The sequence below is a fragment of the Hipposideros armiger genome, unplaced genomic scaffold (genome assembly GCF_001890085.2).
Source record: "Hipposideros armiger isolate ML-2016 unplaced genomic scaffold, ASM189008v1 scaffold_454, whole genome shotgun sequence".
NCBI classification, from domain to species: Eukaryota; Metazoa; Chordata; class Mammalia; order Chiroptera; family Hipposideridae; genus Hipposideros; species Hipposideros armiger.
This window is the reverse complement of record NW_017731804.1, coordinates 237,539-263,108: the sequence shown is the minus strand read 5'-3', so window position 1 is coordinate 263,108 and position 25,570 is coordinate 237,539. Positions and strand designations below refer to the sequence as shown.

General features: G+C 52.0%; 1 protein-coding gene across 4 annotated transcripts in view; it reads left to right on the top strand.

Annotated features, from left to right (window-relative positions):
- Nucleotides 1–25,293, top strand: part of CUNH1orf198 (chromosome unknown C1orf198 homolog) — a 32,142-nt gene extending 6,849 nt beyond the window's left edge. For 2 of the 4 annotated variants that reach the window (XM_019665854.1, XM_019665852.1), the window contains exons 2-4: nt 5,960–6,010; nt 18,056–18,604; nt 22,814–25,293. In XM_019665854.1, the coding sequence (XP_019521399.1) occupies nt 5,960–6,010; nt 18,056–18,604; nt 22,814–22,870 (657 nt within the window). In that variant the 3' untranslated portion in view covers nt 22,871–25,293. Of the gene's footprint in view, nt 1–5,959; nt 6,011–7,462; nt 9,394–18,055; nt 18,605–22,813 lie in introns of those variants that run through there. The other 2 variants (XM_019665855.1, XM_019665853.1) reach the window with 2 other exon arrangements.
- The last annotated feature ends 277 nt before the right edge of the window (nt 25,294–25,570 follow it).

Sequence of the window (25,570 nt, the reverse complement as noted above, 5' to 3'; positions counted from 1 at the left end):
ACCACAGGGTCCATTTGTCACAATCGATGATCCTACACGGACACGTCGCTGTCACCCGGAGTCCACAGTTGACGTTAGGGTCACGCTCAGGGTGGTGCATTCTGTGGGTTTGGACAAACGTATAATGACATGCACCCCCCATCACAGTGTCACACAGAGTGTTTCACTGCCCTTTGGAGGCAAAATCATGCGCATCTTTGCTCATACAGTTGGGATCACACCGTGTGCAGGCTTCTCATTTGGCTCTTTCACTTACAATGCGCATTAAGGCTCCTCCATCTCGTTTCATGGCGTGATAGCTTGTTCTTTTTAGCACTGACTAATATTCCACTGTCTGATGTCCCGTGGTTTATTTATCCATCACTTACCAAAGGACATCGGCTGCTTCCGATTGTGGTGATTATGGATAGAGCTGCTGTAGACATCCATGCACAGGCTTTTGTGTGGACACATTCCCTACTCCTTTGGGTAAATACCAAGGAGTGTGACTGCCTCACCTGTTTCTAATAGGCTTTGGGTACAGACTGACCCTGAACAGTTCGCCACGAAGAATGTTGGATGTGCCAAGAGGCCCGGGCCACCCGACGTCACTATAGGGATGACACAGGCAGCAACCTAGGGGAGTGTCTGCCCCACTCCTGCAGGCTGGGCCTTATTTCTTATTTCTCTAGCTTATAGCATTTCACAGTTTAAACTAATTACCAGTCAGCCAAGATGCCACCATCTAGCAACCAGAACCTCCCCTAACTCACGAACTTCGGGAGTGCAGTGACAATTGATGATTCCATTGAGCACCTTGCAATATTCCGGGTTCCTGACGCTGCTGATTCACTCAAGAAAAATCAGCTACATTTTTGGGGCACATCATGGTTGGTAATCTAACGTTTAGAAACCGAGCCCTCCGGGTGAGAGGTGACCTTACCGATCTGTGCCCAGTGTCCTGAGTGTCGCGGACAGGAGTGTTTCCTGCCTGTGACATACGGTGGCCCAGTAGCGCTGTTGTGGGACATACGGTGGCCTGGCAGCACCGCCGTGGGAGGTGCAGGTGTAGTCATTTCTCTTTGCTCTCTGAATGCCGGGGAAGAAGAGAAGGAAACACGATTCTCGCTACGTCGAAGGCTTGCAGCAAACCAGTAAACTGGTTGTGCTAATGCACACAGCCACGGTTTTGCCTGCTCCACAGCAGGGCGTGTGAGAGCCCAGAAAACTTTGGGCCGCTCTTGAGAGCAGCCTGGACCAGGGCTGCTTTAGGAGACGTCCTTATTTGGGGATGATGAGGGCCACCCAGTAGCATTGATGGAGGGCATCTCTGCTCAGGGTGTGGCTTGGGTAGGCAGAGGTGGGGGGTCAGTGAGCGCCGCCCACATGGCTCTGTGGCCAGGTGTTCCCAATGTGAAGAGGGCGTTGGGCATCCTGTGAAGGACTGAACCGGGCGAGCTGCCCAGTGGAATCGCCCAGTGGAATGGCACACGGGCATTACCTAGGGAGTTGTCGGTCTTGTAAAGCTAAGCCAGGTGGGACCCACAGATTCTGCCTGTTGAAACAGCACCCTAGGTGATTCTAGTTTGCGGCCAGGTCCGAGAACTGCTAGGCTGGAGCGCTCCTCAGAATCCTGAGTCTCGTAACTGAGGACAGTTCCAGTGTGAGCCCAAGTCCAGTAAGGACCCAGGCAGGGGGCCATTCCCACTGGATAACTGTGACAGGTGCGCCATAGAGCTGCAGGAAGGCCCCCCAGCCTGTCCTTCAGAGACACCCAGAGTGTAGATGAAGCTTTCAGGGGGCTGCCGGGGGCTGCGGAAGCAAGTCTTTGCCTGTTACAGGAGAGGGCTGCTTCCTGTGTGCTGGCTCTGTGTGGTGAGACCTCACAGGTGACTTCAGAAAGCCCACGCTCCCCACTTCCTCTGGGGGCTGACCTGAGGGGGACCTAAGGGACACCCACTACAGACAGTGCCACCCATAGGTGCTGTTTCTGTCCCACACCCTGAAGAAGCAACAATAAAGTTCACAGGCCCAAAAGTTGGAAAGAAAGTTATAAAATAAGCAATGCTCAAGAGTCTCTACTCAACGTTCATTAAGAGGAAAGGTGAATGTTTATAAAATTTCACCACATTTGAAATGAATTTGAAGTCCAGAGTTTCTCATTTTAGAATACTTTTGGAATAGTCATGACTTTTACAGAGAAATCATAGCCAATTATAGAAAAGTTACTTATAACCAAATAATTTCAGAAGCAAAATTACCAAAGTCCTTTAAAAATTGAATCGCAGAAGTTACTTTTAATGTAGAATGTGGTGAATTGGCTGCAGCCAAGGTGTGTTGGGAAATGTGTCAGGCCGGCTCCAGGGGAGTGAGGCGGATGGGCCCGATGTGCAAGCCCCCAGGTGATGGCCGGGAGTTGGTGGTGTGGGTGGCAACACCTTGTGTTGTGTGATAGATGCACTTTCCATCTCACAGAAGCAGTAGATGCAAATAGCCTCGAGAGCATAGGTAGTAGCAAAATCTACTAATTAGGAAATGAAGAGCTTTGTGTATGTATTACCTTTGTGGGGTTTTTTTTCCCCGGGGGCGGGTGCACACACTTTTTGGAAAAATAGATTTTCATTTTTAGGGCAGCTTTAGGTTCTCAGCAAAGTTGAGTGGAAGGTGCAGAGAATTCCAGCCTACCCCCCATCTGCCCACAGGTACCCCATCCCCCACTGTCAATACTCCCCACTGCGGGGGGTGGGGGGGCACGCGTTACCGCGGTGGAGCCTACGCTGACACTGCACTGTTGTCCGGAGTCCATGTTTTGCCTTGGGTTTACTCTTGGTGAACATTCTATGGGTTTTGAGAAAAGTACCCTTCGTTACAGTTTGGTTCTGAGCATTTCACTGTCCTTAAACCCCTCTGTGCCCCACCCGGTCATCCCTCCCTCCCTCTCACCCCGGCAACCACTGATCCTTTTGCTGTCTCCATGGTTTTGCCTTTTCCAGAATGTCGAATAGTTGGAATCACACAGTATGTAGTCTTTCTAGATTTTTTAATTGTAGTAAAATATACATTACATAAAGTTGACCACTCTCCATTTTTAAGTGTACACTGAGGTCATTGCCAGCAATGCCACAGTCATTGATGAGCTGCTGCAGGCGGCTTCCGCACACCGCTGGCTGCAACCTCCAACAGTCAAATGTCTGGGGCCCCCAGAGGTGTTCAAGCACCTGGGGTCCCTTTCTTACCAGGTCTGGAGCTTTCCTGTGAATACACATTCCAGGACTATGGGCAGCGAATGTGTATTCTTATTTTAAAAAATACTATTTCTGTTAGGAGGTGACACTGTGTAGGAAGAACATTTCCCAGACAACAAACAGCAAGAGCTCAGGCCTCCGCATGGTAGAGAAAGACACTCAGTGCGTGTCCACCTGAGTCCTTGGAGCCACGTGGGGACCCGCAGAGCCTGCCACGGGTGCTCTGGCCTCTGATAATGGCCTGGGGCTATGTCCCGTGGCCCTCTGCAGCTTCCCTTTTGCTTTTTGTCCCATGCAGTGCTCCAGAGAAGAAATTGTTTCCAGAGAGACACAGTGCTGTCTCTGGTCTGGGTGGCTTTTATGAAGCAGGGTTTTACTCAGAGGGTAACTCTTGGCCCAAGTGAAGCCTGCCGGGTGCCCTGTGGTCTCAGTAGCAGATGTGTTTTGGTGGCTAGACCATAGGACAGGTGCGGGAGCCTTCCAAGCAACCACCGAAACATGTGACTGTCCACAGCCTGTGACTGTCCGCATCCTGGTTGCTGCTGGTAATCATGGGAGTAGAAGAAAGAGCAGTGTGTGTACACACACGTGTGTATGTGCATGTGCACACATGTGTATGTTTGTGTGTGCGTGTATGGACGCTGCCACTTTGCAATCCTGAGGCCGTTTTACATCTAGCTGCCTGGGAGCCTGTTCTTGCCGCCAGCGCTTTTTGTGGCCGGAGTGTGCAGCCAGTGGCTGACATCAGAACTTCAATCACATTTTTGTTTGGCATGTTTACTTTTCTTAAGCACTGTATTATTTTTTATGAGCTCAGAATTGCAGAAATCTAAGGAATTTGCCCCTTGACTCAGTTTCTTGCTGAAGTAAACAAAAGACTCTTGACACCAAGTTGGGGAGAAAGCACAGCGGCCTCTCTGTCTCTGACCCCTTGGAATTTCAGCTCATGCGGGCTGTGCCCACTGGAGATGGCTGGCCCACCGCCCCGGTCTTGTTCTCATTCACCTCCCAACACCAAAAATCGTAATTTTTTAATCTTTGCAGATTACAAAGGGACTCATACTGCATAATTAATATTTAGAAGATAGATCGTATCACATGTAAGGGCATCCAGCTCTGGTGTGCCCTGCCCTTGGCCAGTGGTCCTGCCCCCTTCCCTGCCTGCCCAGTAAATGTCCACACGCTTTCTCTGTCCACTGAGGTGGCCACTGGGCTGCCCCACCTCTGAATAGAAGGACTGTATACTTGTCAATTGAATTCTCTTTACTTTCTCCCACAGGTTCAAATCTAGAATAAGTGATATTTACATTCCAGCAGCTGTCTTTATTTTTCCCACCTGAAAACAAAGTCTACCTTGTTCTGTTACTTCTAAGAGGAACTTAGAGGGTCCTGAGATCATAGAATTGTAGAGACTCTCAGGTCATTTAGCACAAGTGCACTCCCAACCCCCAACACACACACACACACACACACACACACACACACACACACACACACACACACACACACACTGGGGTGTAGGAACCTAGGCCTCTGCTGGGAGGCTCCTGTCCACAGAGGTTTGCTAACTCACATTCCTGCAGACAGCCCGTTTCCATTTTTGGAGGGACAAAGTTTATAAATTGAGAAGTCACTTGGGTGTAGCTGAAATTCCAAATGGGAAGGCAGTGGCCCACACTCCCTCTCATGTTAAGGTTTAGCCCAGCAGCCAGGAGTGATAGCAGACATGCAGACCAGCTCAGAGGTTCAGGAGTCAGGGGCTGGAGTCAGCTCTGAAGGAAGCAGGCCTGGCTGCAGACGGTTTGCCTTGTAGAGGAGGGAAGCCAGGGAACCCAGCTCATCCGGGAGCACCTGGGGGCAGGGTGGAGAGAAGACGTAATGTACGTGGGGTGCTTTATGGAAGGAGTCTCACTTAAAACATTTTGTCCCATTTTCAATCTGTATTTTTCAATATGTCCTAATTTTTGGTTCAGAAAAATATCCCCAGTAGAAGCTGGGCCCTGAAATGACACTTGCTAGCACAGGAAGACGACTGGGGGGGGGGTTGGAGGGGTACACAGGGAAAGGCCATTTCCCCGTCATTTGTGAGACCAGTGAGCAGACATAATGAATTCAAGGTCAAAGTCATAGTCACTGTCCTGAAGGGCTATTTTTCCTGTTCTGTTTGGTGAGGGTGGGGAGTGATGTCAGAGTTCTCGTTATAATTAGGCATTTGCATTGAATTGGAGTTTTCTTTATTGATTTTGCGGATCAATGCCTTTCAGAGCTCTGGTAGGCATATGGAAGAAGGATGGGTCAGATGTATTGGCGTTGACTGGCAGGTTGTTGCCTGGCATTCTTTTATTATGTTACCCCGTTTAGTTCTCGTGACTCCCCTGCAAGGGAAGAGGGATTCTCTTTCTGCAGATGAGGAAACTGAGGCTCGAAAGACCAAGTCACCTTCCCATGGCCACTTGCCTCTCACTGGTGGGCTTGAGCCCTAGAGCCCCTTTCCTTTCTACCCAATTTCCCCATCATCGATGTCTGTCTTGGCCGCGCAGGCATGTGCCTGCCCGCCTCGGCCGGAAAGGTAGGGCACAACCACACGAGGAGGTCAGCACATTCTTCACAGAGCAGCAAGCTTGTTGCAAGCCAGGAGTTGGGATTATTCCTAAATTTTGGTTCCTCCGTGGCCTTGGGGGATGTTTGCGTGGGGTGTTTGGGTTTGGATTTCAGATTTATTCTTTTTATTTCAGGATATAACTTGGCAAGATGAGCACTCTGCTCCTTTCTCCTGGGAAACAAGGGTAAGTTGGATTAAATTTAGATTTGTTTGTCCTTTTAGAAAGAATCCCATCGTTATGTATTTTTCGTTCAGCTTTTAATGGATTCAGGAGGCAGCAGCCCCACGGCCAGGCTGCAGGTGGTTGCTGCTGGGAAGGGAGAGGCGGGGAGGGACGGCGACGACCAGGACACGGGCGTGTGATCGCTATCCTGGCACCGCAGCGTCCCCCAGGGCCCCGTTGGGGGCCTTCCGGCTCCTGCCTCTGCCTACCAGCGCCGAGCACCTTGGTGACGTGCTCCATAAGGCAGCGCTGTGAGGGAGGCTTTAAAAAGAAAATTGGGGGGTGGGGGGTAACAGCTGCTTTTCTTAAAATGAAATCAGAAGGGCATCAGGGGCAGGAGGTTGGGTTGGTGTGGGGACAGCAGAGAGGCAGCGGCAGAGACGAGGTTGCAGAGCCATTGAAATCACCAGAAGAATCGGCCCAAAGGTGCGAGAGGAAGGGAGACACCCTTTGTACCGCGTGGAGCTGAAACGGCCCGTGGGTGCATGTGTGTTAGCTAACGCAGGCTGACTGGGGTCGCTAACTCCGGCCTGCCAGTCATTCATCATCATCATAATTACTATTATTATTATTGTTATTATCGTTGCCAGAGCTGCTTAAGAGCATCAAGCTTGACTGATTTTACTTCACTTCCCTGTCGTCCCTAGTTGCCCCAATAGAAGCGCATTAATAAGCAGCAAAATGGCCGGTGACCCATGGAAAAGAAGGGAGAAGTCCCGGATTCCCTGAGTTCTAGAACAGTCGGTACTGTGTATTGGAAGGTTCTTTTCATAATAGGGGCGCTGAGGATGATGGGGTGCCAGAGCAGGGCTTTCAAGCACTGACACTTGAAGGGTCTTGGTTCTTGGATTTTCTCCGGTTCCTACAGTTGCTTTTCTCACTAGAAATGGGGGCTTTTGGGGAGAGGACGGCTGGTCAGAGGGGGCAAAGCAGTGAGGGTTGGCAAGGGGCCTGTGTCTTTTTTTGTTTTGTTTTTAATTTTTTTAATTGGGGAGTTGGGGGAGGGGAACAGACAAGTTGCTGTCCGTTTGTTCTTCAGTCTAGTTGTGGAGGACGTTGCTTCCCTGGCCCATGTTGGTATTATTGTGCTCTTCCCGGGTAAGGCAGATCGGTCGCCAGCCTCTGGACGGCCGCTCACAGCGGCTCTTGGCAGCTCACACCAGCTGCTGGCTGCTCACGCTGGCTGCTGGCTACACATGGTAGCCCATGGCAGCCCACTGCATGCAGGGGCTGCAGCCTACGCCGTCGCCGTCGCCGGTGACTCACGGCAGCCCAGCTCCAGGTTGAGCTGTTGTTCAGCATCTTAGCTGTGGAGGGCAGTGTCACTGGCCCTCATATGTGGGATCCAAACCGGGGCCCTGCTGCTCAGAGCTCTTAACCAACGCGCCACTCTGCCGGCCCGGGGCCTGTGTCTTAAAATAAAACACTGGGCCAGGGTTCAGCCAGGGAAGGACAGGTTTTCCTCGGCTGGGCTCTCTGATGATATCACAGTGATGAAGACACAGAAAAGTCAAAATGCATCGTGAAAATATCCTGAGGCCTAAGTCCATCGTGTGCCCCAGGAGAATGCCTGTGCTCTCAAGACTTTACCTTGTTAAGTGTTCCTGAATCAGCTGTTTGCAGGACAGCACGGTTTGTGTATTATTAACTTGTGCAGATGGCATTCCAGGACAAGGGTGGGGTGGTGCCTGCCTGAGACAGCTGCTCGGATGGGGCTCAACCCCTGGGGCCAGTGTGGGGGACAGGTGCCTGAAAACGTCTCGAGAATAGGACAGCTAATCCGGGCCAGCATGGATCACACTTGTGCTGGTACTACTGTCCACAGATACCAGCCGGGTCTCTTAGGAACCTGGTGAATTGAGAAGGCTCAATAAAATCATGTTACGATGTCACCCGTTTTAACGCAGAGTTCTCAGTTCCAGCCCATGTACCCTTTTGACAAGAAAACCAGCTTATTTCACGAACTGCTGGGCTCTGTGTCCTCAGTTTTCGGTTTGCTCTCTCGCGGTCACGTGCATTTTGGTGCTAGGACCTGTGGAGAACGTTCCGGAGAGCACAGGAGCGGATCCCGACCTGCGCCTTCACGAGTCAGCACCAAGTTCTAGAAAGCCTTCCCTCTTATCCCCAGCACTGGGCTCAGAGCACCCCGCACCCTGCTCCCCAGGCTTTGTCACACGCTGCCTTAGGACTGACACCCTGATCAGAGCCTCTTTGGAGAGCTGCAGATGGAGATGGCTTCAGCCAGGGCAGGTGGCCCGACCTCCAAGTGCAGGACTGGAAACTCGCACGCCCTTGCTCGCTGCCATCAGGGGCCGCCTTCCTCCCCTCTGTCAGTTATGCTAACGTAGCAGATGGCCCCACAGTGCCATGGCTGAAGTGGCCGTGGTATTTCCTCATGATTCTGGTGGCCGGAAGTTTCAGGGCGCTGCGGGCTGCTCTTCTATTGGCCTTGCCTGGGTGGCTCACGTGTCACCTGACAGCACGAGGGGAGCTGGCTCCTCTGAAGTAACCTCACTTCTGTGTCTGGTTGGTGCTGGCTGCCGGCTGGGCCATGTGTCCCGAGAGCAGCCTGGGCCGCTTCGTGGCAGTAGAAGAGTCCCCTGGGCAGGCTTGGCAGCCACAGTGTCCCTTCTGCTCTGTCCTGCTGGTTAAGCCGAGGCACAGTCCAGCCCGGTTCAGGTGTGAGGGAATAGATCACAGCCCTCCGTGGAGAGTCACAGAGTTTGTGGCTGTTTTTAATCTAACATGCTGTACCCTGGCAGCTGTGATCCGGCCCAGTTCATTCTATTGTTTATCCATCACCCACTGACTTTTTAAAATTTCAGTTTTTAATTGTGGTAGGATACACATAACATAAAAGTCACCACCTTAATCATTTCTAAATGTACAGCTCGATGGCGTTCAGCACGCTCATTCAGGAGCCGTCAGCACCCTCCGCTTCAGAACTCTTCGTCGTTCCTGTCCCCTCCCCTGGCCCCGGCTCCCACCTCCCACTTTCTCTATGATGTCATCCATTGATTTAATAAAGTTCAGTGGACGTTTATTGTGCACCCCCCCTGTCAGCCATGAGACTTGAGGCTCAGAGGTGAGTAAACACGTCTGTGCTCGAAACAGACAGCCCTGTGAGAGGATTGCCTCATTTGGTGACAAAACTCACGTAGGAGGAAAGCTTCAGCCTCCCAGTCACTCCTTCAGTCATTGTCCACTCAACACACATTGGGAGGTACAGTGTCATGTTTGCCTCCAGCTCCGCAGCTCAGCAGCCTGCGTGAGTGTTGACAGTGAGCACCCAGCCTTCCCCAGCTCTGACTCTCAGCGCCTGGTGGTCAGGCCAGCGGAGGCAGGTAAGCCCGCCCTGTTGGGGCAGAGCTGAGAATCCCAGGGCTTTGGGCTTTCTTACCCAGTGGCTGCACCTCTGTGGGCTCCTTCCTGAGGCCAGCGCATAGGGGTTTCACCTGCAGACAAGGAGAGCGTACTGTGCTGGGTGGGACCTGGCGACTGGGACCTGGGGGCCCAGTGAAGCACAGCTCGCATCAGCAGAGCCCATGATGACCGGGCAGGCACAGAGTGGTCTCTGTAGCTCCAGCTTGTTGGAACCCTGCGCCGTCTGGCACCCAACCTCACTGCCTGGGCCCCACCTTCGTCCCAGACTGACCCAGCCCGTCTGTGTCGCTCTGACCTCTTCCATCGTGGGAGGGGGGCTCAGGGAGGCTGCCGGTCCCAGCCCGGCCAGTGGGCATGGTCAGCCTCGTTCCCACTCGTCTGTCGGCCTGGCAGACGTGCTGCGGGGGAGAGTGCCCTGGGACTCCACGGTGGATTCCTCTCTCATGCTGCTGATGTTTCAAGAGAAGAAAACACAGCGCTTGGAATGCTCTAGAGAGGGGAGGCGGGCAGCAAGGCGGGTCCTTGGCATTCCCAGTCGGGCTGCAAGTTCTGAGTCCACTCCTGTGGAGGCTGGGCAGGCCTGGCGCTGGGGCGCTGGGCTCTGGGGACCCCGCCCCAACCCCTGCTCTCCCCGCCCCAAGCTGTCTGGCCTTTCCCTTACTGCCTTCCCCAGCCCTTTACCTGAGGTCAGCTGCCTATTTGGGGATAGTACGGAGGCTGGGTGGGGATCGGTTCCTTGATTCCTTTGGTACCAGAACATCTCCGATGACCAATATAGCCACCCCCAGAGTGGGCAGGCCTGGTCCCTTCCTCAGGCAGAGAAGTGAGCTCAGGAGCTTCAGGGACCTGCATGCGCATTTAGTTCTGCATTTAGTTCTTTCACCGCTGGGGTCAGTGTCCCTGTTCCTGCTGGCAGCCAGGACACCAGAGCTCGGAAGGCAGGAGCTGGCAGGTTGAATGAAGAAGAGAGATGGGAGCCCAGGTCTGCTGGCTGTGGCTTGCAGGAGTTTCCTGCCCACCCTGCTGGAGGACCGAGGGCACTCCATGCGTGTACAGAGAGAGTCCCCTTGGTTCCAAGCTCTGCTTGCAGTCCTTCCTCGCTGCTAGCGGGTTTCTGAGAAGCAGGGAGATGGGGCTGCACTGACCCCCCAGTGCAGCTTGGAGCCCCCGACCTCCTCAACAAGACCCGCCAGTCTGCCCAGCTTTCAAGTCTCCCCATGTGTCTGGCAGCCCCTGTGCTGCCCTCTCCCCACAGGCTCTGCTGCCTCCTGCCTCAGCGGTTGTCCCCTTTCTTGCCTCAGCGCTTGTGCTCAGCCCCTACCAGCTGTGAAGGTCGGCCCTGCCCCCCAGATTAATCATGTCCAGTTTCTGTGACTCCCCCACCACGCAGTGGCTGAGCGGCTCACACGCGCCCCAGTCTGTGCCGAGCACCTTCCCACCATTTCCTTGTTTAATCCTCACAACTTATTTCACAGACGAGGACGCCAAGGCGGAGGCGGAGCGGATGTGGAGCCCAGGGCTGTGCGCAGCGCCTGTGTGGCAGCGTTGGGCGTTGTCCCACTTCTGTGTTCCTTTGGGGAGTGCTGCGATAGGTGGAAACACGTTTGCGTTATTGGTGTGTCTTGTCTCTGTGAGATGACAAGGCAGATTGTTATATCCCGGAACCTCATGATCCCAGGATCTGGGTGGGTTTTTTTTATATCCACCACTTGCTGGGTCTCTGTTGGGTTTTCTTGGGGCTCACGTTGCTGTGGGTCCTCACAGATGGGCCCTGGGGACCTGGTGGGATTAACCCACCTGTCTGCCCAGCTCTTTAGGCCCCTAGGCTCCCTGGTAAAAACATGGTCCTTGTTGAGTGCCCCGGGATTAGGGGCAGGCATCCCCCAGGCACTGCGGCTCCCCGCCTGCCGGAGGGCCTGACACCCCTAGTCTCCAGTGGCCAGTTGCTGTCTTTTCCCTGTCAGGGTGTCTGTCACTTGTACTAATTCTATGATTCTGAAAGTTAGTATTTTCCCCTCTTCTTCGTCCTTTTCCTTCTTTGGAGGGGACGGTGGGAAGAGTACATGTTAAATGGTTTGTAAATTTATTAGGATTTGCGCCAATAAGCCACTGTGTCTCTGACAATGTTTCTGCAGCCTTTGTTCAATAATTTAGATCTGCCGAGGCTGCCAAGCCAAACAGTTAGTTTTGGCTTCAGGCACTCCCCCTTTACTGAAATTTTACACATTCCTCTCCAGTGAGTGGGATGTAAAAATAGATACTGGGCTCAGTTGTGGTCTTTCCGATTTTAGAATGGACGTGGCCAGCTGAGACCCAGTTCCCCACATGGGCTGACCGACTTCTCCCGGCACACCCTCCCTGGGACTTCCGCTGGCGCTTGGGACACTGAAGGGGGCAGTTAGCATCGCTGGGCCAGAGAGGGCTTCCTATTTATTCCCCACCTCTCCAGTCTCAAAGACCTAAGGCCACCAAGCTGAAGCCCCACCCCGAGATGGCAGCAGTTGCTGACCATCAGCTGCTCTTCACACGCAGTGTCCTCCTGCTGGGGGGCGGTCCTGTGCTGTGGGACGGGGACGGTGGTGCTTCCTTTCTCCCTCCACACTTGGAAAAGACTTTTTTCCCAGAAATAAGAAAATTCCACCTGGAACTTTGTCTTTCCACTTTCCTGCGCTCATCACTGGGTCCAGCAGGGTCCCTCTGATACCTGACACTTCCACGAGGCAGGGCTGTCCCCCTCCTGTTCACGGCTCTATCCCAGTGTCAGAAGGGCCCCATCTCCCAGAACCTGCAGTATGGCCTGACCTTCAAAGGCCTGGGAGAAGGTGAGTAGGTTACAGTCCCTCTGGGAGAGTCCCCAGGACAGGACAGTGGCCTGAGCACAGTGCCTGTGGGGAGATTCACAGCTCCGGCTCCTCAGCTGACACTGGACACCCAGAGGAGCCCCAGGGGGTATTCACCCCAGCTCTGCTATTCATGCATGGGCAATGCCTGCCTGTCCTGGCTGTGGGAACAGTCACCACGTGCTACACCCTGCTGACCAGAGGAAGGTGTGAGGGGAGCCTACACCCAGCGGGGAGCTCTCATGACCCGTGATCGTAGACATAGCTGACCTCAGACCACTCAGAACCAGGAGAGCAGAGTGGCTTGTTCACTGAGCACTTCCTGTGTGCCGGGTACTGTTCTCAAGCCCTGAGGGCACATGCACGGTTAATTGTCACAGCAGCCCAGCAGGTAACAGCGATGATCATTCCCTTTGTACTATTATAGAAAAGAAAAAAGCCCAAGTGTAGGCTGGCGGGTGGTTTTGTGGTTACTGAGGAGGAGCAGATTTGAGGGGAGGCAGGGGACACGAGTGATCACATCTGGAAGCATCTTGGCTGGGCATCCAGGGGGCCCAGGGAGGAGCTGGGACATCTCTAGGGAGAAAAGTTCAGCAAGCAGAGGCGCCCAGGACGAGAGGGAGCATGGCCGCAGGGAGGAAAGCCCCCTGGGGTCAAGTCAAGGAAGCGAAATGGCAAATGGAGCTCAAGTGAAAGTGCCCCTTCCAGATGACCTGCAGGAATGACTGCCCCTCTTTGCAATGAGTTTGGAGCTACTTTTTACTCTGCCCTGGTTCATGCGTTCAGGCACCTTTGCAGCATGAGACCCCTGGGGGCTGCAGTCCCAGGGCAGGGGGGTAGGGGGGTAGGGGGTGGTGAGGGGGGGAGATGGACTGCTCCACCAGACCCTCCCCCAACCCAGGTGGTGCAGGAGCCCTGCAGCTCTTGGATGAGCAAGGCCGGACGGAGAAAAGACCTAGGCTCCCCCTCCCTTCCTCCCGCCCTCTCCGTACAGGCATGTGTTTTAAGTACAAATAACAAACGCTTTTCCTCTGGGATGAGGAGTGAGGAGAAGACCCAGCACCAGCACAGCTAATCAAGGAAGACTTTTTTTAAAGGAGATTGTAGTCATATTTTATTTGCAAAATAAAATACAGCGTATGCCTAAGGAGAAAGACAGAGGCAGATATGCTGGGACTTTTTTTCTTCTGTAAGTTCTTATTTTCCCCATTTTCACACTAAAGCCCCCCAAACCAGGTACAACACACTTTATTTTTTTTTTTTAAGATTTTTATTGGGTAATTGGGGGGATGGGAACATTACTGGGGAATTAGGGGAAGGGGAACAGACAAGTTGCTGTCGTTTTGTTCTTCAATCTAGTTGTGGAGGACACTGCTTCACTGGCCCAAGTTGGCACCATCATTGCGCTCTTCCCTGGCGAGGCAGATCAGTCGCCGGCTTCTGGACGGCCGCTCACTGCGGCTGCTGGCCGCTCACGCTGGCTGCTGGCTACACACGGTAGCCCATGGCAATCCACTGCCACAGGGACTGCAGCCTACGCCGTCGCCAGCGACTCACGGCAGCCCAGCTCCAAGTTGAGCTGTTGTTCAGCATCTTAGCTGTAGAGGGCAGTGTCACTGGCCCTCATATGTGGGATCCGAACCGGGGCCCTCTGGCATCCCAAGCGAGTTCTTAACCATCGCGCCACTCGGCCGGCCCAACACACTTTAAAATGTACTTTCTTCTAACCAGGTGACACCCTCCCCTGAGGAGCTGTCACATGGTCTCCGGTTGCCAAAGGAGCCATTGGAACAGCCTCTGTCCTGTTTGAGGATGTCACATGCAGCTAAGTGCGGCTTGGGCGCCTTTTCAACAGAGCCCAAAGCAGTCTTGCAGCCACTCTGACTGCCTTCTTTCCAGCGTCTCTGGCTCAGCGCTTAGCTGCTCTCCACGTAGACCAGTGTTCAGCCTAGCCTTCCAGAGGCTTCTAAGCAGAGATTCCCCACTGAAGAAACGGCTGATCCTAAAAACGCTTGGGGCTTGGTAAAGTGCTCACTTGTAAGTGCCTTCCTCACACTGCAATTTCCAGGTCAAAATCAACTCTTTTCTGAGTCTTGGTCCCTACTTCTAAGCTATTTTTAGCAACTTGCTTATTTAAAGAAACCATCATCTCTGTGCCCACAGTATCTATTCTATTCTGTTGTGGAATCTGGAACTATCCAGAGTATAGGGAACGGTTCACTCAGAAGTAGCCCTTTAAAAGTCAAATTAGGCCCTTGACATACTTACAGAAATCCTGCTGCCTATGAGGCTCTGTGCTGTTCATGGACATCGTCCCCGGTGGCCACTGGCTTTTCCTGTGTGCCCAGCACGGCCTCAGGCCTTGGGCTCACTCGATCCTGGTTGAGGTCCCAGCTGAACGAATCCTGATGGACTAGTGACCTAGAACGATTTACTCAATTGCTCCAAACCTTCGTTTCCTCACTTATAGAAAGAAAATTTTTTAAAAACAGCAAAACCAACTACAAAAAGTGTCCGCTGCGTTGGATGCTTCTGGTAGTCTGCGTTTGTCTCGAACCACAGCACCTGGCACAGCCACAGCATCAGTGGCTATTTCCTGGGTTTTCTTTCTTATAACACTGAGCTTCGAGTCAGCCTGTGCTTGCCATGGGAGCGTGAGTTCTTTGCGGCCTTGTCATCTCATTGGCCCTTGAGGGGAGGCCTCTGGCCAGCAGACTTTGACTTCTGGAAGTCTCAGACGGAGAACATGTGTAGCTGTCTGGGTTCAGAGCCTGCAGTTTCTATAGGAAAAGCAACGTTTGCGTCCTTGTCCTAACAAACATGTCCGTGCCCATTGGAGAGAGTCCCAGGAGAGGGCTGTAAAAATGGAAAGACCTGAATCAGCCATTACTAAGTGAAGCAATATACATTAAAGTAATAAAGAACCATGTTTCGTATTTACGTTAACACAGCAGTTTTAAACTACTATGCTCAGTGATGATATGGGAGCAGTGACTGATAATGCTACTCTGATAGATAGCTGGAGGCATTAGAAATTGGGGCATCTCCAGGAGAGCAAATATGGGAGGTAATATGTATGCACCTAGAACCATTAAAGAAAAGACCCATTTGTGTTTTGATGTTTCGCTTCTGGAAGTCTGTCTGAAGAAGTTAACTCCAAAAGGGACAGAGCTGTGTGCACAAAGATATTAGAGACAACTTTAATTACAATAAAAAGATTAGAGATAACAAATTGATAAGAAAGTGGTTAAGTAGGTGGCAGGACAGCTACTCTGAAGTACGAGGTGTGATCAAGCAATACTGTGAATGTTTAAATAAAAGTATTACAGTAAAAGACACATTGCCATTAATCCTTCTCAAAATACTCCCCTTGCTTCGAACACACTTATCCCGTCCTTCTTGCCACTTTCTGAAGCAGTTTTAGAAGTCCTCTTTTGTGAGTGTCTTTAGTTGCGCTGTCGTGGCTGCCTCGATGACCTGAATCATTTTGACTTTGGGGAAGAGCCAGAAGTCTCCCGGTGCCAGGTCCGCTGAATAAGGTGGGTGAGGACACACGGTAATATTTTTATTTGACAGAAATTGCCGTACCAGAAGTGATGTGTGACATGGAGTGTTGTCATGATGGAGGCTGATTTACGGCACACTTTAAAACACACTTCTCAACTGTAGCTCACACCCAACTGACTGCACCGAACAAGTTGAAACTTGTCACACACTGTTACTAAGGCTCGACACGCTGCTTCCCATATTGAAGATCCCTGCCTTTCTGTTGGATGGCACTCAGCAGCAGCATTCACTGTATTTTGTGATCACAACAGAAAGGCTCCGTGTCACACATCGCTTCTGGTACAGCAATTTCTGTCACAGAAAAACATTACGGTGTGTCCTCATCCACCTTATTCACCGGGTCTGGCACCGTGCGGCGTCTGGTTCTTCCCCAAAGTCAAAAGGACCATGAAAGGTAAATGTATTGAATTGATTCAGGACATTGAAGCAGCCACGGCAGTGCAACTAAAGACACTCATGAAGGAGGACTTCCAGAACTGCTTCAGAAAGTGGCAAGAATGAGGGGTAAGTGGGTTCAAAGTGAGGGGGAGTTTTCTGAGGGGGATTAATGGCAATGTGTCTTTTACTGTAATCCTTTTTTAATTTAAACATTCACTGTTGTTTTTAATCACACCTCATATTTTGCACTCATTAAAAATGATGATTATAAACGCTATGTAACACCATGCATGATGCTTCTGATTCAGTAAGAAAACAGTGCCCAAAATTATATGTGTTAAGAAAACTGCAACCTCATAAAATGTGTGTATGAAAAAGATTACACAAAATATAAAAAGCAGTAGTGATTATGGGAAGAGGGAAGGGTTATCAATGACTCGTCTTTTCTCCCAATTCCCAAGCTTTCTATGTTATAGTTGAACTACTATCATTTAAAAAAACAAGGGGGGATGTGAAGCGTGGAAGTGGCCTGAGGAGGCGCCGTCAGGACCATTGTGAGGAGTGACTGAGATGGCAGGGGTTGTCACAACCGCAGAGCTGTTGTGTCCTGCTCTAGAGGGTGTCCGTTTCCATTCAAGGATTTCTTGGTCAGAGCAGCTCAGCACTCTCATCTTTAGAGATTGCTGCGGTTAGTAGTATTGGATCTCGGAAAGCGTTCCTGGGGCTTTTGGGTCCGGGCTGTGCCGGGGGTCCTGCCTGCCCTCGGGCCTCTGGCCTCAGGCGGGCAGCGGTGTCCTGGCTTACAGGACCAGGACTGGGGTAAGCGCATGGAGCAGTGCCGAGTGGAGTGTCTCCAGGGAGAAAACTCGGAGCATCTCAGGGAGGAAACTTGGCTGCTGTAACAAATCCCACAGATGGGAGGGCATGGGGCTGAAACAGCAAACATTTATTTCTCAATTCTGGAGGCAGGAAGGCGAGATCAGGGTGCCAGCCTGTTTGGGTCCTGGTGAGGGCTCTCTTCTGGGTTTGCCTTCTTGCTGTGTCCTTGCAGGGTGGGGAGAAAGATCATCCCTCAGGTCTCTTCTTACAAGGGTGCTAATCCCCTCTCAGAGGCCCCACCTCCTAACAGCATCACTTAGGTAGTTTGGGCTTCAGTGTTTGAACTTGGGGGACACAGTTCAGCCCATAGCAGGGGTGAAGGTGGGAAGAGGGGGTCGTGTGGAAAGAGGGGGCCTGCCTAGTTTTTCCCTAGTTTAGTTCAGGAAGGCAGGGTCTGGCTTGGTTGGCTTTTTTTTCACCCTTGTTTGCTGCTATAGGTGGGAGGGAAGAGACAGGGGTGGGGGTCGCTGGGTGCTGACCTTCTCTGCAGTGCTGTGTTCTCACCAGCTGTGCACCCTCCCTCAGTACCCTCCCAGGAGGGCAGTCACCTGCCCTGCAGCTCCTGTCAGGAAGGTGCTAGAATCAACCCTGAGGAGACTGGTTGGTGCTTAGCAGAGATTCAGGAATCTCTGAGCTGTTTGTAGTGTGGACCGTCACAGGGTCTTGGAATCAGAGCATCCACTGTGCTTCCAGTGTGGGATGTCAGTCCTGAAAGTAACCACTCGGACAGACAGAAAGTTTCAGGGAGTGCCCTTCTAGTTGCTACATGGGACACTGCCCAGCTCACGAACTGCTTAATAAAGCCAATTAGATCTTCACATTTAAAAGAAAAAAAGGAAAGTTTCAGCAAATGGACAACCAGCGTTGTTGCTGCTGGTGGTGGGTGCGAGCTGGCACACCTGTTCCGGTTGGTTCTAAGGGTGGCTTTCTTTTGTCTCCTCCCTGTGTCCGGCCGTAGAGTCAGATGGAGTTCAGCATCTCCTCCTTATCCATCCATGAGCCCAGCAGTGGCTCCACCAGCGAGCCGAGGCAACCGTCCAAAGCGTCTCAGGGCTTGCAGGCCCTCCGGCCCTCACAGGGCAGCAAGCCCTCCAACCTGGATGCTCTGGGTCCCAGCCAGCAGGAAGAGGAGGCATCGTTCTGGAAGATCAATGCAGAGCGGTCCCGCGGGGAGGGGCCCCAGGCTGAGTTCCAGTCGCTGACCCCCAGCCAGATCAAGTCCATGGAGAAAGGCGAAAAGGTCTTGCCGGTCTGCTATAGGCAGGACCCTGCCCCGAAGGACAGAGAGGCCAAGGCGGAGAGGCCCAGCCACCTCCGCCAGGAGCCACGTGTCCTTCCCGGTGCCAGCGTCGAGCGCGAGGGGCCCCAGCCAGTCCAGGCCTGCACCAGCACGCTGGAAGAAGCCACCCGCTCCGAGCCCGTGAGCAAGCTGCTCTCTCCTGGGGCTGGCCCAGGGGATAGGGAGGACATGGAGGACGCTCTGTTCTCGGAACCGGCGCCTACACAGGTGGGTAGGTGGCCCCTTCCTCCAGGAGTGACCTGGGAGGCCTCTTCTCCCCGACCGTCCTTTCCCTGCCTGTTCCTCAGAGGGCTTTCGGGGTGAGGATTGCCGGGTTACCCAGCTCAGTGACTGACAGATATGCAAGGAGATGAGTCTGGGAGTCCATCCACTTGTCTGTCTGTCCCGTGGTTGTGTCTCAGAGGCCTGCTGCGCCTCCCCAGCGGTGTGAGGGCAGATGGGGAGGGATTGTAGGGGGGCAGTGAACAGGGGAACTTGTGGGGAGGTGGCCAATGTGGAGGGTTTGGCAGCCTGGTTGACCAAGGGGCCTGTGAAGTTGAGCTGGGGCATTAGTGAGAAAAGGACCAACCAGCCTGTGTCCTAGGGACTCGGAGGAAGCAGGCGGGACCTGCGGGCACCACCAGAAGCGGCCATGCTTGTCCTCAGGGACCACAGAGTGACCCTTGTAGCTACTCATTTCTAAGCAGCACAGGGTTTGGTGTCCAGGGAGGAACCCTAAAGAAAAGGTTCTTCCTTGGAGGTGGAGGAGAAGCAGAAGAAAGGTGGGAGAGGCCCCCTGGGTGAGTGGGTGTCATGACGAAGAGGGACTGCGAGAGAACAGACAGCGGGAGTGGCTTCTGAGGGCTTTCCCACGTTTTTGTGGGAGCAGAGACTGTCGTCTTTACCGGCTGGTCTGCCTTGCTTAGGAAATTGAGACAGAAGAGCAAACAAAATGTTTGACTTTAAGTCTTTAAGTGGAACTAGTGTTGGAGGATTGCAGAACCCCTCTGCCACCCCCCCGAAAAAAAAGTCATATTTCAGAGGGAGGCCTTGGTTTTGAGATTTATGATGAACAAAGCAATACTTTGGATATAGGCCCATCTGAGAACCGTTTCTGGGGGGAAATCATGGGCCGCTCATGACACCGGAGTGAGACCATGAACGGGTCCATGAACGTCCTGGAACATTAATGCTTCCTGGGGTCTTCTAGGGGTTCACAGCGCTTGCTGAGTCTCAGGGAGGGAGTAGGGGGAGCCTGCTTACAGATGACAGATGAGGACAGCCAAGGGGAGGAAACGAGGTGTCCCCAGGTTCCTTGGGAGCCTGTTGGCCCCAAGATGGGACCAGCTGTGATGAGCAAGATCTCATTTATAAACAAACATGCCAGCGCTCATGCTGCCTGCAAGTCCCCCTACTTTCGGCAGAGCCCCGGGGCCCGTGAGCCCAGGACCATCACAGCTTGAGTCCACATCGGGCCTTTGCTTCAGGCCCTGTCCAGACAGCCAGCGTCTCATTCTTCAGGATTGGGCGTGGATTTTGGAGCCTGTGGGCAAGGGCAGGCACACTTGTGAGCCCCCCACTCCTGCCTGCTCCACCTCTGTGCACCCCACTGCTTTGTTCCACATAAGCATCACCTGGACTCCTTGGCTATCTTTTATTTTTTTTTAACATATATTTAATTTTTTTTTAATTGTGGTTAAATATACATAACATAAAATGTACCATATTAAGTATACAGTCCTGTGGCATTAGATACATTTTATTGTGATATAATCACCCCCACCATCCATTCACAGAACGCTTTCATCTTCAAAAACTGAATCTCTGTCCCCATTAAACAACTACTCCCCACTCCTCTCCCCCAGCCCCTGGCACCCACCACTCTACTTTCTTCCACTATGAATGTAACCCCCCTGGAGCCTCATGTAAGCAGAACCATGCAGTATTTGTCCTTTTGTAACTGGCTTATTCCACTCAGCATCGTGTCCTCAAGGTTCATCTATGTGGTAGCCGGTAGCAGAACGTCCTTCTTTTTAAGGCTAATACTCCATTGTAGGGATGGACCGCATTTTGTTTATCCATCATGCGTCAATTCCACCTCTAGGCTATTGTGAATAATGCTGCTCTGAACATGGGTGCAGATATCTGTTCGAGTCCCAGCTTTCACTTCTTTGGGATGTATGCCCAGCAGTGGAACTGCTGTCCTATGGTAATTCTATGTTTCACTTTTTGAGGAACAGCCATACTATTCTCCATAGTGACTGCACCACTTCACTCCCACCAGCAGCGCACAGGAAGTCTAGCCCCCCTGCACCCTCACCAATACTTGTTTCTCGTCTTTGGTAGTAGCGATCCTAGTGGCATCTCTCATTGTGGATTTGATTTGCATGCCTCTGATGGCTAGTGGTGCTGAGCGTGTTTCCATGTTGCTTACTGGCCATTTCTTCTTTGAAGAAATGTCTGTTCAAACCCCTTGCCCAGGTTTAATCAGTGCATTTTTGTTGTTGGGCTGTAGTCACCCTCTGGGTGTTTCCTGGAATGGGGTTCCGGGTGCTTCCACGCCTCTCTCAGCAGATGACCTGGTCAGTTGTCCTCCTGAAGAAGGGGACTCTGTGGTGGGCGCTCCCTCTGCCCCCGTCAGCGCCACCTCAGTTCCCCAGCTGTCCTCCTCCAGGTTCACACGCCATCTTCAGCAAACACATCTGGGCCCCTCCGTTTCCTGCCTCCTGGTTCCTCCCCATCTCTTCTCTTCTGTCTCTAATCTCCTGCCCTGGGCTCCTCCTCACAGATGCGCTGGGCTGGCCTGTCTCCCTAACTAGTCACCTTCCTCTGACCTCTGCGGTTGGGTCCTCCTCCAAAGGAAGCACTTATATAAAATACATGAGTGTCTTTTTTTTTTTTTTCTTTAAAGATTTTTATTGGGGAATTGGGGAAAGGGGAACAGACAAGTTGCTGTTGTGTTGTTCTTCAGCCTAGTTGTGGAGGACGTTGCTTCACTGGCCCAAGTTGGCGCCATCATTGCACTCTTTCCGGGCAAGGCAGATCAGTTGCCGGCTTCTGGACGGCCGCTCACAGTGGCTGCTGGCCGCTCACACTGGCTGCTGGTTATACATGGTAGCCCATGGCAACCCACCTGCCAGTGGCCGGCGACTCACGGCAGCCCAGCTCCAGGTTGAGCTGTTGTTCAGCATCTTAGCTGTAGAGGGCAGTGTCACTGGCCCTTATATGTGGGATCCAAACCGGGGCCCTCTGGCATCCCAAGCCAGCTCTTAACCACCTTGCCACTCGGCCAGTCCTATGAGTGTCTTAATTGTAAGAGATGCAGGAAAGTGTGTGGGGAGCAGAGTCAGAGAAAGCACATGAAATCACCTGGAAGAACAGCTTTCTGGGCACAAAGCACACAGTGAAATGCCACTGCATATAAGAAACTGGTGGGAGGGGCTGGCCGAGTGGCTCAATTGGTTAAGAGCTCGCTCAAGAGTGTGAGCCCTGAGCAACAGGGTCGCTGGTTCGATTCCCGGCCCGAGCTGAGCTGCCAACAGCTGCTAGCAGGTGACAGGATGGCTCAGCTTAAAGAAAAAAAAGAAAATAAAAGAAACTGGTAGGCAACCCCAAAAGGGAGGAACCTGAACTTGTCAGGTTTTGGCTCATTCTGCCTTAGTCTTGATGCAGCAAAACTGGGCCTGAAACAAGCTTCAAGGGAGACTGCCTCGGCCATTGCCAGCCATTGCTGCCATGTAAGCATGTCCTATATGCCTGCTCTGTGGAGGGACAAAGTGCCCAAGAAGGCCGCAGCCTGGCTGGTGACTACCTGCTTCAGATCACAGGTGGCTGGTGGGAGCCTGTAGGAACGGGTCTGAACACTGCAGCAGCTCGAGACAGCCCCAGCTCACAGAGGGGCCCTTTAGGTCAGCCCCACATCATTTAAGTGGACGATCGTTGAGCTGAAGAAGGCCCCTGGGCTAGGGAAAATCACTCCAGAACCTTCCATAGAATCTGAAGAAGTGAGCTTTGCATCCTTTCCCCATAGTTCTTATTTCCTTGACTTTGCAAGTTTTTGTTTTTGTGTGTGTGGTGCTTTACAAAGACTATATTTGTAGTATGTTATCTCATTCCATGACGACTAACTTTAAACATGCCTGTCATTCAGAAAGAGAAAAGATCCACTTTTCTCCTTTTCTCTGTAGGCAGGTCTGGAAGCTGCTCGCAGGTATGTCTGGGGATGGAAAAGGGGGTGCTGCATCCTAACAGAGTACAGCTTGCATTGAATTTTATTTAATTTTCTGGTCTCAAGCACAGAGGCAAATTGAGGTCAGGGAGCCTCTGAGACAGAAGCAGCCTTTTTCATTTGGGTCATTTTAAATGAGATGCTGTTTTTAGATTATGTGTGACTAAAACCCCTCATGCTTTACTTCGGTGTTTTTGTCTCTTCTGCAGGTCGGCTCAAGTAATGTCATCTTGAAGACGGGGTTTGATTTTCTGGACAATTGGTAAAATGTGTTAGCCAAAAAAGCCCCACAAAAAACCAAGAACTTCAAAATGTTTTCCTAAGTGGTGTGACGGAGGAGGATGCAACGGGCAGTGTTCCCTCGGGTCTTTTCCAGGTTCCTGTACACTTTTCTTAATCTTTTGAAAACTGGTACATATTGCCTTGTCCAGATTTTCAGATTTTTCCCTTTTTGGTAAGCGCAGATATATATGCTATTTTCAGTGGTTTGATAACAGAAGTTTTACATTTGGATTTTTAAAAGACCGTTAGCAATTCAGTACATCTTATAAATAAAACTTCTGTTCCAGCTGCACCCAGTTTTCCCCCTCCTCAGAGAAATGGTTTTCTTAGCCATGTCACAAAAATCGTAAGTGATTCCCATCCCCTCCTTTATCCCCTCCCTTTTTTGAGTGTGCGGGGCTACCTTTGATGGGTGATTGTTGGTGACGTCAGCATGCTGGCTGTGACCGTGGAAAGATTTGCCTCCCACGGCACTCCCCCGCCCCCCCATGCTCCCAGCTGCCCTGGTGCTCCCTGCTGAAGCCACATGTCCTGCATCGAGTGCCACCCCCCACCCTCGCATCATTTCCAGGAAACAGACTTGGCACATGGCAGAGGGCGTCTGTAAGCTGCCCTGGTACTTACTCAAACTATTCATCATTGTTTAAGAGTTGCATGTTTCGAAGTTTTGTATTAACGTTTTATTATTCTGTATCTAGATTTAGCAGTTGTAGGGCTACCACTTTTCTTGGAGTTCTGTACTCATGTGGCCTGTGGGTGTCCCCTGTCCTGGGCATCTGCAGCAGGAAGGGCCAATGTCGCTGGAGAAACTGGTTCTTCTGACTAGTTGTGTTAAACCTTCCAGCCTGAGACTAGCAGGGGCAGTGGAATTCCTTCATCCCAAAGACTGGTCAAGCTGTGTCACAGTGGACCCTGCCACAACCCTGACCCCCAGCAGAAGTGGAAGAGTCCAGTTTCTACAGGGACCCAGCAGCGCCCCCTGGAGACCTTTGTGGTCATAGCAATAGCGTCTCCTGGAGCGGAACAGCCCATGGCTGCTCTGGTGGGGCAGCTCCCAGATGCCCAGACGGGGTGAGGGACATGTGGGCCTCAGCCTGGGAAGCCTGTGCCCTGATCAGTGGCTCCTGAGCTGCAGGACATGTCCAAGCATGATCTGCGTGTCGCTTCTCACTGTGTTCTCACCTGAAGCCTTAATCCCAGCGAGTCCTGCCAGTGAGCGCCTGGTCTCAATAGCAAAATGTGTCTTTTTTAGATGCCTTGGTGTTTCACAGGACCTTCTGAAATGATTTCCAGAATATTTTATCTGGCTCCAAGGTAAAGCACAAGCAACATTTTCTTCCAGGAAAGTTTCTGCCAAAGCTGTGGCTTAGCCAGTGTTTGGTTTGGTTTCTGCCAATTGCTTCATGTCCCTAAACCTCAGTTGGCCTCTTGGGGTCTTGTATTTGACCTCCCTGCTTTGGTGACTGTATCATGGCAAATACAGGATCTGTCTGTAGCGTTTAAGTATACTTAAAACATAAAAGGGAAAAAGATTTCTAGCGTGGTGGTGAGGATAACGGAGCCAGCCGCTCGGGCCAGCCTGGAGCCGGAGCCTGAGCAGTGGGCTGCCTTAGAACCTGTGCGTGACAGCAGGGGAGGTGCCGGCGCGAGTCTGTGTTCCTTGGAGTTGGTCACAGGGAGGAGAGATCGATTAGCCCACAGCAGCCTGTCAGTTCTGGGAGGCGATTCTAATTTCTCACAGAGCTCAGTATGCTCTTCAAGTCCTCCCGGGAAACCCTGGAGGCCGTCCTAAGGCTGAGCTGCTTTGCTCTGTTTTTGGAAGTAGGTGAAGCGAAGGCCTGGAGGACGCTCTCTCATGGGCCCCTCCTGCCTGGCCTTCGGATCCACCTCGTAACCCTGCAGTCTGTAAAGGGTGGTTCCTTCCTGCCCTCTGGGAATCCAGATAAGGGAAAGTTTAGCTCTTACGTTTGCCACTTTTATTCCCCCATGTAGCAGTATGGCGCTTCTAAAACCCAGAGTTTCCATTTGTTATTTTAAAAATGCACGCTTTTCAGCTGAAGCCTGTATGTGGCTTTGGATTCTCCCACCCCGTCTCCTACACCTGGGAGTCAGCCCATGGATTCAGTGTCTTGCTTTGGGTGACTGTACTTTGCAAAATGTCTCCCAAGAAGTCAGAACCCAGTCTCAGTTCTTTCACCTGGGGGTTCGTCCCCCCCCCCCGCCTGTGGGTCTGGGAGCGCTGCCCACTTTGGGAACAGTGGGGGTTGCAGCCCCCACCACCTGCGTGGATGTCAGAGCAGCCTCCCTTTCTTTGATACACATTTTCAAAAATGAAAATTCTTACTGATTACTTGTAACTTGGTTGTATTTTATATTAATAGCCTTTAATAAAGTCATTTAAAATATTCTAGATGTGTCTGTTTGGGCTTTAGCGGGAGCCAGGAAACCTGTTGGGATGATTGCTGTTGAACACGGAGGAGAAAAAAGGATTCTTACTAGTTAAACCAGTGTGAAACGGCTTCAGAAGGGCCCACTTTGCACAGTCCGGCCCCAACCTCCCTGAAGGTTGGTGGGAAGTGGGGCTGAGGTGCACAGGCCACCAGCAGAAAGAGTGGGCTGTGTCCTAGGGGGGCTGTGCTCCAGCCCTCAGGTGACATGGAAGCTACACGTGTCTTTCAAAGGAC